Source organism: Phascolarctos cinereus, unplaced genomic scaffold, assembly GCF_003287225.1.
Source record: "Phascolarctos cinereus isolate Bilbo 61053 unplaced genomic scaffold, phaCin_HiC Scaffold_5;HRSCAF=322, whole genome shotgun sequence".
Lineage (NCBI taxonomy): Eukaryota > Metazoa > Chordata > Mammalia > Diprotodontia > Phascolarctidae > Phascolarctos > Phascolarctos cinereus.
The window spans coordinates 377,076,702-377,090,076 of record NW_027555958.1 but is presented as its reverse complement, the minus strand read 5'-3'; the positions used below and the strand labels follow the sequence as shown (position 1 = coordinate 377,090,076).

The 13,375-nt window shown below is 38.2% G+C and overlaps 1 protein-coding gene across 2 annotated transcripts in view; it reads right to left on the bottom strand.

The window, feature by feature from the left end:
- Positions 1-12,589, bottom strand: part of LEMD1 (LEM domain containing 1) — a 40,467-nt gene extending 27,878 nt beyond the window's left edge. Inside the window, exons 1-5 of one of the 2 annotated variants that reach the window (XM_021002905.2) lie at positions 12,460-12,589; positions 10,790-11,020; positions 10,101-10,220; positions 7,897-8,025; positions 6,420-6,487 (exon numbers count right to left, since the gene is read on the bottom strand). In XM_021002905.2, the coding sequence (XP_020858564.1) occupies positions 6,420-6,487; positions 7,897-8,025; positions 10,101-10,215 (312 nt within the window). In that variant the 5' untranslated portion in view covers positions 10,216-10,220; positions 10,790-11,020; positions 12,460-12,589. Of the gene's footprint in view, positions 1-6,419; positions 6,488-7,896; positions 8,026-10,100; positions 10,221-10,789; positions 11,021-12,326; positions 12,417-12,459 lie in introns of those variants that run through there. The other variant, XM_021002909.2, reaches the window with a different exon arrangement.
- Positions 12,590-13,375: the final 786 nt, after the last annotated feature.

Genomic DNA, 13,375 nt, shown 5'->3' with positions numbered 1-13,375 from the left:
ATGGTACATCTAGAGTAGCAACTGTGAAGTTAAAGTTTATCAGCCATCTAAAAACCAGTATTCTCAGCATCTCTGTATGCATTCCTGCCCTTCTGCCACCATGACTGTGGTGACACAAGGAGACAGCACCAGCCTAAGGACCATTTTGCACTTTTCTTTTTTTAATGGGAATTTCAAAAAAGAATTCATCTTGTGAATGATCTCATTTGTGAATATAAGACTAAGGAGCATTAGAAACAGAAGGGAATTGAAGATCAGTTTGTCAAAGAAAAAAATGTATGATAGGAAGAGAAGATGGACTGGTCACATGGAGAAGGCAAAAGATGATACATGGACAGCCAAAACATTTCATTACCATTCCCTTCTGACTTGGCTCCCCTGTGGCAAACCTATGTGAGGACACAGACAAGAGTTACACAGGATGGCAAGTGTCAGTGGGTTGGAATTGGAATTATGTAGACAGATAATGCCTTCCACAATGGTTTCCATGGTAACGTCCACATTATACTCATTCCTACAAAAAGATAAATGGTGAATATGGATGCACAAATTCACACTGCCCCTAAAATGCCAATAATATGCCAATAATTCCCTTTGGAAACTAGAAGAGGAAAGAAACAATTGAGTATTATTGCTGCTATTGTTGGGGGTGAGGAGTCATGGTGACATGAATAAAACTGCACATGCCAGTACTTCCACAATTACTTGAAATGCCTTCCCCAATTGGGTTGCCTGGACTGGAAGGCTTAGCAGAGACGCTCACTCCATGGGATGCTGTGAAGAGTTCTCATACTGACCTCTAGTTTTCAACACTCTCTCTCTCTTAAAATTCACACACACACACACACACACACACACACACACACACTTTTATGTGCAGATATTATATTCACCATTATTATATTGAATTATATTGCATTATATTACATTGTGTAGTTTTATTAATTATATTATATTATGCTATATTATATTACATTGTTGTTGACTCTTCCTGACCCCATTTGGGATTTTCTTGGCAAAGATACTGGGAGAGTTTGCCATTTCCTTCTCCAGCTCATTTTACAGATGAGGAACTTAGACAAACAGGGTTAAGTGACTTGCCCAGGGTGCCACAGCTAGTAAGTGTCTGAAGCCAGATTTTACCTCAGCAAGATGAATTCTCCCTATTCTAGACCGGCACTCTATTCACTATGCCACCTAGCTGCCCACTTATATTAAGTTACATTATTTTATATTGTGTTATATCATATTTTATTGTCTTGTATTATATTCAAAGGTCTTCATAGAGGTGGACTTTGAACATGTGTGATATTTGGATAGGTGGATAGGAACAGGGAAAGCATTCTAAGCTAAAAGAATAAAATAGCAAAGACATAGAGGTTAGAAAGAACAAGGCAATGTTTAGGAAACATGAGGATCCCAGCCTGGATGGAGGAGATAACTTGTCACTCAAGGACCCAACCCACCTTCCTTGGTCTTTGAGCATAGCTGATGCAGCAGTCAATGTGCATTAATTACACCATAAATTTCCCAGGGTTGGCATTTCAAGCAGTAGATGCTGCTGTCTCTCTGACTCAGTGGACATTTACAGACATGATCCTAATCTCAAAGTCATTTCAATTCCATTATATAATTACTGAAATAAGAAAATAATGTTCACTGGTGCCCTGATCAGAGAAATGCAAATACTTCTCTAGGTACTATTAAGTATTATTCCATTTCTCACTCAGTAAGCATTTAGTAAACACCTACTATGTGTCAGGTACTGTGTGCTAAGAACTGGGGCAACAGAAAAAAAGCAAGAGTCTGCTCTTAAAGAGCTCACAGTCTAATGGGGGAGACAACACGCAACACGCAAACTAGGTACAAAGAAGCTACAGACAGGATAAATAGAAGACTAATCAGCACAGAGATGGCACTAGCATTAAGGCAGATCAGAAATGGCTTCCTGCAGAAGGTGAGGTCAGCTGAGACTTGAAGGAAGACAGGGAAGCCAGGAAGCAGAGATGAGGAGGGAGAGCATTCCAGGCTTGGAGGACAGTCAGTAAAAAGGCATGAAATCAGGAGTTGGAGTGTGTGGTTCAACAAAGAACAAAGAGCCAGTGAAACTTGAACAGAGGGTACCTGGGCATGAATAGGTTAAAAGAAGACAGGAAAGGTAGGAGAGGGGCAGATTATGAAGGACTTTGGATGCCAAATACGATTTTTTATTTGATCTTGGAGGTCATAGGGAGCCAACAGAGTTTACTGAATGGGAGTTTACTTGAAGGGAGACTGGAATTTAGGAACATCAACTTTATTGCTGAAAGGAGCATAGACTGGTGTGGGGAGAGACTTGTGGCAGGCAGACTAACCAGGAGGCTACTGCAACAGTCCTGGCACTAGGTGATAAAGGCCCAAACCTGGGTGTCGACAGTATCAGAGGAGAGAACAGGGCTAAGTACATGAGACATGTTGCAAAGATAAAACTGATAGGCCTTGGTAATAGACTGGATATAGAAGTGAGAGAAAGTGCAGAGCTGAAGATGAGGCTGTGAGCCTGGGTAACTGAGAGAATAGCATTACCTTCGATAGTAATAGGGAAATCTGGAAGTGGGGAGGGTTTTGAAGGAAAGATTATGAATTCAGTTCTGGATCTGCTGAGTCTAAGATGTCTACATAATATCCAATTCAAGACATCTAATAAGCAGCCGGAGATATAAGAGTGGAGATTAGCAGAGAGGTCAGATCTGGATAAGTAGATTTGAGAATCATCAGCATAGAGATGACAGTTGAATCCATAGGGTCTGATGAGATCACCAAGAGAAATAGTACAAAGGGAGAAGAGAAGAGGGCCCAGGACACAGCACATAGGGCGCCCATGATTAATGGGAAGATCTAGATGAAGATCCAGCTAAGGAGACAGAGGAATGGTCAGACACATAGCAGAACCAGGATAGAGCAGCATCATGGAAACCTAGAGAGAAGACAGCATCAAGAAGGGCATGACTGACGGAGTTAAAGCCTACAAAGAGGTCAAGAAAATGAGGACTGAGAAAAGATGATTGGATTTGGCAGTTAAGAGATCATTGGTAACTTTGGAGCAAACAGTTTGGGTGGAATGATGAGGTCAGAAGCTAGATTGTAGAGAGTTAAAAAAAGAGTATGAGGAAAGGAAGTGTAGGCATTGATTGTTAGAAGGCCTTCTCTAGGAGGTTAGCCACAAAAAAGAGGCTAGATACTGGACAATAGCTAGTGTGGATGGATGGATTAAGTGAGATTTTTTTGAGAAGTTGAAGTATATAGCATTAGATAAGTATATTAATAAATGCATTTGTCTATCACTTTTAAAATAACACCTTAGAGTAAGTGGTAGCTACTTTTGAATTTAAAGTTTAACATATCTTAAGGTCCCTTATAATTTTTTTAAATGTGTTGCTATATTATTTTTCACATAACCTTCATTTCTGAATGTATCCCTCCTTATCCAGAGAGCCACGTCTTACAACAAAGAGAAGACAACTGTAGTTCAGAAAAAATATGTTACACGCCAACAGAATCTGACAGTATCTGCAATGTTCTACACCCACATTCCTCCACTTCTGCAAAGAAGAGTGAGGTGCTTTTTCCCATCTCTTCTCAAGCCTGAAGGTCCTTGATTAAATCAGAATGGCTTATATAAGACCTTTGGATTCAAAACCTGTTAACCAATCATACCTTTCAGGTTGCCTTCTTCTTTAGATTACTGATTTAAATAGATTATTCAAAAGATATTTAAATTGAAAGATGAAAGGCATCTTTGTCACCTGACATATTTTTACAATAGATTGCCAGTTTCTCCTGCAAATATCTTTAGATGAATTATATGAAAAATATTTTCTGAAAAGCAGAACAGGGACTAAATAAACAGAAAAAAAATGTTTAATGAGCCCCTTCAAATCATTGGTAAAATATCTTTTAAATTAATTTATTAAGATATCAGAATTATTTCAAAAAGTCTGAATTATGTTTAAATATGAACCTATTATTATAATGTACAGAAAGTATTGTCCATTGTTTGAAAAAAGCCAGAGATGACATATTTATTAAGTGTGTGAGTGATATAAAGCCAGGAGTGGCTACTAATACACTGGATAAAACAAATAGTCCAAAAACATCTTGGCAGCAAAGAATGGTGGGCTAAAGCTAACAGCATGAAATTTAAAAGGGATAAAATTTAGTTTTCCACTTGGTTTAAAAAAACCAACTGCCCAAGTATTGAGTAGGGTAGATGTAGTTAGATAATTAATATTTTTTAAAAGGCTTGCGAGCTTAAACTGGAAATATGATGTGGACCCCAAACTAACATGACTTATAACTACATTAACATAAGTATATAATGTCCAGAATGGGAACTGTACCCTGATCATCTGGAATATTAAGTTTGGTTGGGGCAGCTAGGTGGTGCAGTGGATAGAGCACCGGCCCTGAAGTCAGGAGTACCTGAGTTCAAATACGGCCTCAGACCAAACACTTGACACTTACTAGCTGTGTGACCCTGGGCAAGTCATACCCCCAATTGCCTAAAAACAAATAATAATATTATGTTTGGTTCAGGGTGGGGGAGGGGGGCTTTTAGTAAAGGCCACTAATAAACTATAGCCTCTCCAGAGAAGGGCAGCCAGGATGGGGGTCGTGGGAAGTGGGGGGGCACCTAGAAACCATGCCAAAGAGGACAAGGTGAAAGAACTGGGGATGTTTGGTTTGGAGAAGCAAAAACTCAAGATCTTAAATATTCAAAGGGCTGGCACATAGAAGAGATTACTTACTCTATATATTCCAGTTCCATATATATGGTAGGTATTTTAAAAATGTTGAACTGAATTCTACTTGGCTTCAGAATACAGAATTAGGCCCAAAGGGTGGAAGCTACAGGATAGATTTCAGTAAAACATCAGGGAAAATACCCTAACAATTATATATGTCCCAAAATGGAATGAGTTTCATCAAAAGATGACATAATCCACAACACTAGAGGTTTTCTAGCTCTCAAGGCTAGGGATGTTATAGAGAATATTTATGATTTGAGTAAGGGTTGAATCTGAAATCTCTTCCATCTCTAAGATTGTGGTTAAGTAGTTTTTTAAAAAAGAAAGAAAGTAGTTGTAACTTCCATTAAAATTCCATTTTGGTGCCTCATGGTGGTATGGAGGTGATCTGTTTTTCAAAAGTTATGCCAGCAGATGTAGGTTCTGGAAAGTCTTATATCAAGCTGGAAGGATCTCTGGTACGAACTTGGCAAAGGACCAGCATTTGAGGCAGGCTAGAAGAGATACTAGTCCCCAGAAGACTGACCATCAGGTAAATTTTTCCAGTTATAGCAAATCAGGAAGAATACCCAAGCATGAAAAGGCTGTGATCAGCACTGGTATAGAGAATGCTCACACTGACGAAATCACAGATCCTCTGCAATGCTGAAGAACTACTTTAGGTGACACATAAAACCATTGGGAACAATGACAACTTTTTTTGGCAGGGGGACATTAGTAAGTTTGTATGGATTCTTTAGGATATGGAGCTCAGAGTCTCTGGCTTATGGAGAATCAGGAATAAGTGAACGCAGTAGTAGCTGGAAGGATAAATGCAGTTCTATCTATATTTGTGACTTCTAATATTCCAATCTCTTGAACTTCCTTCTCTCCACTGCCACATTTTATATTTTCTAGATTTGCTAAATGCCTGCCCTTTTATTCTGCTTTTCATGAATCTACTCGCCCCTTTGCTGTCCTACTACCTTCTATCTAGCTCCATCTCTCCTCTTCATTTGCCTGCTACTTGCCTCCATCTCCCTTGAATCCGCAGTCACCTGAAACCTTTGCAAGTATAGTTTAAGTGGAAAAGCTGAATGGTGAACCCAAACATTTCCATTAAACAGCATGACTGCTCTATAGATATGAACTTGTGACTACATTTGTTCTATAGGAGTTTGCTTAATAAATTTTGGGTGGGGAAAGAGACTGGGTCTCTTTAACTCTTGCAGGCTGGACATGCAACGACCATTTCCAGGCCAATCCTACTACTGGTGAGCATAGGTGCTCTGACCTGCTCCAGGGAGGTGGTTACACCACACTCATATTGGACTTAGCACAGTACTAGTGGGCTAGGATCTGCCTAGCCCACTGCAGCTCTGTACTCCTGAGCTGAAGAGATTCACCAGCCTTAGCCTCCTGGTAGCAGGCAGGCACCACCAAACCCAGCTTAGAGTTTATTTAAATACAATAAGAATGGCACTTTCACTATGAATATTCTGCCAGAGCATGGAAATAGCTTTGTATAACAGAACTCTACATCAAAACAGCATTTTTAACACATAATTTTTCTTCCTGATCATTTGTAAAATGACTTGTAATTAATCATTCTTAATTATTTGTAAAATATTCATACATCGGGAAGCTACATACTTTTTTGGGTCGTTTAGTTTTTCTTGGTGAGATTTTGATCTTTTTTTCCAAAACGACATCAACATCCTCTAAATCATAGGAAATACAATGAAAATTGAGATGAGAACATGAAAGCTATCAAAGGAATGGGACATTAATTACCAAATCCAATTTCTTCACACATAAGTTTAAAAAAATGAGATTGCTATTATTTTTTAAAGGGTCAATGGTCCTAGTTATAGTTTATTCTTTTCACTGATTGCCATGGAGCAACAAATACAAGCTTTCCTGTGCCTGCTGGTGGGGAAGGGGTCCCAAAAGCCCATCACTGCTCTCTCTTAGGTACTATGCCAAACTGATTGATTATCTATACAGCTTCTCTTTACAGGAGAACAGTTGCCTAATGGTCATTGATAACAAGTAGCTTGCTTGGGCTGCTATCTGCAGGAAATGGAAATTTTGAGGTCCCATTATCTGTTGTGGAAAGTTGTTAGAGGGGCTGTCATTTTCCTGAGGTATTTTTATGAATAATAATAGGTAACATTTATATAGCACTTTAAGGTTTCCAAAAAATGCCAGGACTGTGACAAAACACCAAACCCTTTGCCATCATAGGACAACTGAAGTATCTCACATTAATCGCACTTGTTGGAGGTGGGAAGGACAACCATGTGTTACATGTAATTTAGGGGATTTTCTAGCACCCAGTGCCACAACCTGAGACAGAAGAGAACAGTAGACCTTAAGGTAGCTCAAAGCATTCTCATTATTTGCTAAACTAGAAAGAAATAAGGAATTTTGTGTGATCCTCTCTTCCCACACATTTGCCTATCATAGCTCCTAATTTTGATTTCTTTGAAAGGTATGCTTTGGGACCCCTGGATTTATCTGCTAAGGACTTTGAAACTGGGGGGTTCTACCAGGGAACTCTGGAGCTTCTGAAGGGGTGTGCCATTATAAGTGTACATCAAGGAATTCCAAAGAGTGTCCATAATCCCCAAATTCCAGGATTCCCAAAAAGACTACCTAGCAGCTCTTGTTTGGGACAGTGAGACAACATGTATGAGAGTCTAGATAAAGGAAGGTAAATTGAATTCATCTGGCTCTCTTATGTGCTTTTTATCAGATAATCTGGATATCTTAAAGGACTCTAAAATTTTCCTGTAATAGATTTTGACTTTAGGAATCAATTACCAATTTTGGTATTATTATTAGGATGATATGCAGTTTATAAGCAAATAAAAAACTTTTTTCAGGTATTTGAATGCTGTCAAGTGGTTACAGTTGCATAATTCTCCCTTGTAGGACCAAATCCTTGAACAACAAATGGTCCCTGAGTTTCATGACCTGTTGGAGGACCTAAGTGAAAACTGGCAGGAAAAAAAATGGTATTTAGGAGCTCCGTTTGCATAACATTTTAAGATATATGAACTGCTCTGGACAAATCCATTAAACACAAGAGTTTTTAGCCATATGAATTTTGGATTAACCATAGTACCTTCCTCTTCCTCTCCTTCCAGATGCTGAGGTGGCTCTTTAGTTTTCTTCTTAACCTTACGCTCTGTGGATGGGTTTGAAGTGGTCAATAACTGTAGCAGTTTATCCTCATAAACCCGTCTGGTGGAAGCTGAGAAAATTGAGAAGAGTTTAAGTTATCCCTTATCAACTTACTATCCCACTGGCCACAGCAGCTCTTCTAAACCTTTTCAAACCTCCTCAAACCTTCCATGGCTTCCCCCTTTTGTCACACTCTCAGCTGAGAACCTTGCTTCATATTTTACAGAAAAAAAGAGCCCATTCATCATGAGTTCCCTCTTCACCCCTCTTCCTTCACCCCATCACTCAAGTGCCTTCTGCCACTGTATCCTTTTTCATCCCTGTCTCACATGATGAATCCTTACTTCTTACCAAGGATAACCGCTCTACTTGTTCAAGTCATCCCGTTCCATCCCATCACTTCCAACACATTGTCCCTTCTGTCATTCCTACTCTCTCACTTATTTTCAATTCCTTCCTGTCTACTAGTTCATTCTCTACTCCTACAAACATGCCCTAGTCTCCCTTTACCCTGAAAAAACCCTCACTTGACCCTTCCAACCCCATCATTGTTCTCTATCTATTCTGCCCTTTGTAGCTAAACTCCTCAAAAAGACCATCTCCAGCAGGTGCCTCCATTTTCTCTCCTCTCACTCTCTTCTTATTACAATCTGACTTCTAACTTTATCATTCCACTGAAACTGCTCCCTCCAAAGTTACTAATGATCTCTTACCTGCTAAATCCATTAGCCTTTTCTCAATCCTCATTCTCCTTGACTTCTCTGCAGCCTCTGACACTGCTGACCACTCTCTCCTCCTTGATACTCTCTCTTCTCTCTAGGTTTCTGGGATAGCAATTCTCTCCTGGTTCTCCTCCTACCTATCTGACCAATCCTCCCCTGTCTTCCAGATCATACACTTTAACAGTAGGTGTCCCACAAGATCCTGTCCTGGGCCGCCTTCTCTTCTCCCTCTATACTACCTCACTTGGTGATCTCATCAATTCACATGGATTTAATCACCATCACTATGTAGATGATTCTCAAATCTACCTATCCTGCCCCAGTCTGCTGATCTCTTATCTTGGATCTCCAGCTGCCCTGCAGGTATTTTGAACTGGAAGTCCAGTAGACATCTAAAACTCAACATATCCAAAACAGAACTCATTATCTTTCCCTCGAAACCTTCCTCTACCTCCTACCTTCCCTACTACTGCAGAGGGCAACACCATCCTCCCAGTCCTTTAGGCTCCCAACCCAGGAGTCATCCTCGATTCCTTACTATCTCATAGTCTGCCTGCCTCAAGTCTCCCCCCACGCCAATCCATCCTCCATTCAGCCACTAAAGTGATTTTCCTAAAGCACAAGTCCAATCATGTTACTCCTCTACTCAATAAACTACAGTGGTTCCCTACTGCCTACAGGAGCAAATACAAAATGTTCTGTTTGACTTTCAAAGCCAAATATAAACTATATCCCCTTCCTACCTTTCCAGTCTTCTTACACTTTACTACCCAACATATACTCTTCATTCAAGGGACACTGGCCTCCTGGCTGTCCCACTCACTCTATTTCTTGGCTTCAGGAATTTCTCTGGCTGTTCCTAATGCCTGGAATACTCCTCTGCTCAGACTGACTTGTCTGGCTTCCTTTAAGTTCTTACTAAAATCCCGTCTTACAGGAAGCCTTCCCTATCCCCTATTAATTCTAGTGCCTTCCCTCTGTTAATTATTTCCTATTTATCCTGTATATAGCTTGCTTTGTATATATTTGTTTGTATATTGTCTCCCTCATTACAGTGTAAGCTCCTTGAGGGCAGGAACTGTCTTTTGCCTCTTTTTGTATCTCTAGAGCTTAGCTGTATCTCGCACATAGTAGGCACTAATTAAATATTTATTGATTGATTTACTGAAATTATTAAAACAAGTTTTACTATCTAATGAAATATTAGATAATAAAATTTTTTGATTCAGTTTCTTATATCATGTTATATATATATATATATATATATATATATATATATATATATTTTTAAATGCAATTGGTCCCATAGCTATATAATCCTTTTCTGTATATTGATTCTGTTATTGAAGAAATTAAATCTCCCTCTCTGACATAAAACTTTTCACTAGTGCCTAATTTCTGTTTTTGTTTATTGTATGCATACGTATTATTGTCCCCGAATTATATCCATGGTTCATAAGCTGTTCCTGCAATTCACTGTCTGTCAGATTTTTAATATCCTCCATGCTAATGGGAATTTCATCTTCTTCTTTAGCCATTGAACCTTTGAAATAATAAAACATTCAATTAAGTAAGAGAGTCTTACAAATAAGTACCAAAAATTTATCAACCCACAAGCATGTTTAATTTGTCTATCCTACCCCAACAAGAATATAGGCAGCAAATGAAATGGCCATTCTTTCTGTCTTACTATAAAAAAATTATTACTCACCATGAGGGAGTGGCCAATCACTGTTTACAAAGATACACTAAAATCATCTTATCTTTGCTACTTCTATTACAAAACCTATCAGCTGACAATGACAAAGAGCTTGAAGTGACACTCTTTCCAATATTATATTATTCAATTACTTCTAACTTTTCTAACAAATTAGAATAAGAAAGATCTTCCTCAGAAATTATCTAAATTACTAACACCTCAATATTTCCATAACTGCCTAAAGACCTCAAGTAAGATTCAAGCTTTGAAAAGAGACATAAGAAACTAATTAAACATGAAAGAGAAAGAAATTTCAGTTAGTTGAATGAAAGTTATTTATTTCTGACCTTCTAAAGAAAGTATAGGACAGTAAGTTATTCTGAACAGTAGTGTTTTTCACACTTGTAATTTACCTCTGAATATAATGAGATGGTAGTTTTTAATTAACTGCCAGCAGACTTTGTAATTGCTGAATTGGCATTTGAATGAAGTTGGCTATTCATTCCCTGGCACAGAAATTGATTTATATAGATTTATACAAGTCATGATCCAGTGTTCCAAACTCCTCGGCCTCAGGTTCAATCAGTTTTATTCAGATAATCCTTTCATCAGAGAACTAAAATCTCTACCCATTTAACAAAAACCTGAAGAAAAAAAAAAGCAAAAGCCATTAGCAATACTTTAAAAAAGAAAGAAAATCCACCTTGAGTTTATTTATTGTATGCATTCATTTAATTCTTTTTTATCAGATTACAAAGCATTTTAACATTGTAGTGAAAATCACTGCAAGACAATTTACACACCATAAAAGGATTTGCCTTCATAAGTAATCAATCATTGTCCAATTAGGAGGAACAGCAGAAAGGAAAAAAAAATCTTACGAGCTATTTTGCATAATGAGCCGGTAGTTCAGAACAAGTCGTCTATCACTTCTCTTTTTTGAAGTCAGGTGGGGTTTGGTTTTGTTTTTTTTAAATTTCACTTCAACATCGTTATTCTTGAGAAGCAGCATGGTGAAATAAAGTTGATGTTGGAGCCAGTCAGACCTAGGTTCAAGTCTCGTCTCTGATTATATGACTTCTTAGTGCTCCAAACAACTGTCTGAGACTCTTCAGGTGCAAAGAAAGTACCAATCTACACTGGTAAAGGGCATTTTGTCACCTGTGAGTTCCCTGAATCAGTGAAATCCCAAGTCCAGCCCTATTTTATCTCATTCCCTGTCAGAATATAAAACAGCTGGGCATAAGAACTGTTTCATTTTTGTTTCTAAACCCTCTAAGACTTGCACATGGTAAAGGTTTAAAAATAAATAAGACATTTGATCAATGTTCATTGTTGAGGCAGTCAAGGAAAGAGTGCTGGATTTGGAATCAGGAAGGCCTACTTGAAGATTTGGAATCAAAGCCTCTCTGAAGCTGACTACCTCAATGACCCAAGAGCAAGTCGCTTAATCTTTCTGAGCCTCAGTAATTCAAAGAGTATAAGTGACATAAGATGCAACTAGTAATCAATGGTTGGAGTTCTTATCAGAAAGAAATCACTAGTCCTTGAGTTCTTGACATGTATTTTTGTGGAATTATTACAATGAACCTGTGCTTAATTTGTACTGTAGAGAAGCCAAATTAAATGCTTTGAACTTATGGGTCAAAGGACCTTGCTTGAGATGTGGGTCTACTGTCCCTAGCACAATCTTGGGCAAATCACAAACATCTCTTGAGCCCAAGATTCCTCAGCTATAGAATGAGTGTAATGATACTTGTACTATCACCCCACAGTTGTTAGAAAAGAATGTAAAATGTCCACTCCTATTTAATTGTGAGCTATTAGGGTCATGGAGGTGCCCTGAAGAAAAAGTAAAGTAAGATGCTGATGATCTTTTCAGTTTATATAAAACTAGCTCAAGCACATTTGGGGACATCTGTCCTTGCTAAGCAGTTTCTGCTGTTTTACCTGCTCTCCCCAAACAGACTCTAAATGAGATCTCATCAGTTTAAAGCAACACTTGACAATTGCCTAGAGGAAATAATGAAAAATATGAAAAAAATATTAAAATGGAATCCAATCAGATGATTAATCCACTTACCCGTTCATAAAGCCTAAAAGTCCCCAAAGCTATGTGACTTTTGCCTTGGATTTCTATTAGCAACCAGGTCTTCTGCCTATTTAGACATTATGATAGTCATAATACTTACAGTGTGACATCAGTAACTTCCATAGCAACAGACTGATATGAAAACAAGTTTATAATTTCATTCCAAGTTCCAATTGAAGGAGAAATTAGTTTCTTTGAATTATATCTTATGGCAAAGAGGCAGAAGATTTAGAAAAATCATCATTACTTATCAATCAATCTCCAAACATTTAATTGTTCATACTACATATAGGCATTGGGTATGCTAGACCCTGGGGATACAAAGACAAAAATAAAATAGCCCTTGCACTCAAGAAGCTTACATTCTATCATGGGAAACAAACAAAGTGCACATATATACATATATAAAAAATAAATATCACTCATAGAAAATAGGGAAACACTAGCTAAAATGAGTCCAAAAAATAAATTTAAAAAAAAACAGAAGAAATGATCAAACAAGCCTAAAGGGCTGGACAATCAATAAGGGATTTCAATGGATGAGTAATTTGGCTATGTGGTATAGAAGTAGAGGAAGGAAGAAAAGGAAAATGTTTTAAACATAAGTATTCATGCTGGTATGAGAATTAACCAATATGGTATTTGTACCAAGGGACTGGCCAAGGACAGACTAGTGTAGGGAGCAGGTTTGCCAAATTCCCCACATGGTTTGGAGGTTGGCAAAGTCTGTAGACTGGTCACTTGTTGGCTGGTCTCTGGTTACAATGGAAAAAAATTAAGGAGAATACTTTGCATTTGTACAGTGAAAGACAGACAAGCACGGACTGTATAGCTGCTCAAATGCTGGAATGACAATCAGGAAGACATAAATTCAAATCTTATCTCAAGTGCTTACTAGCTCCATAAT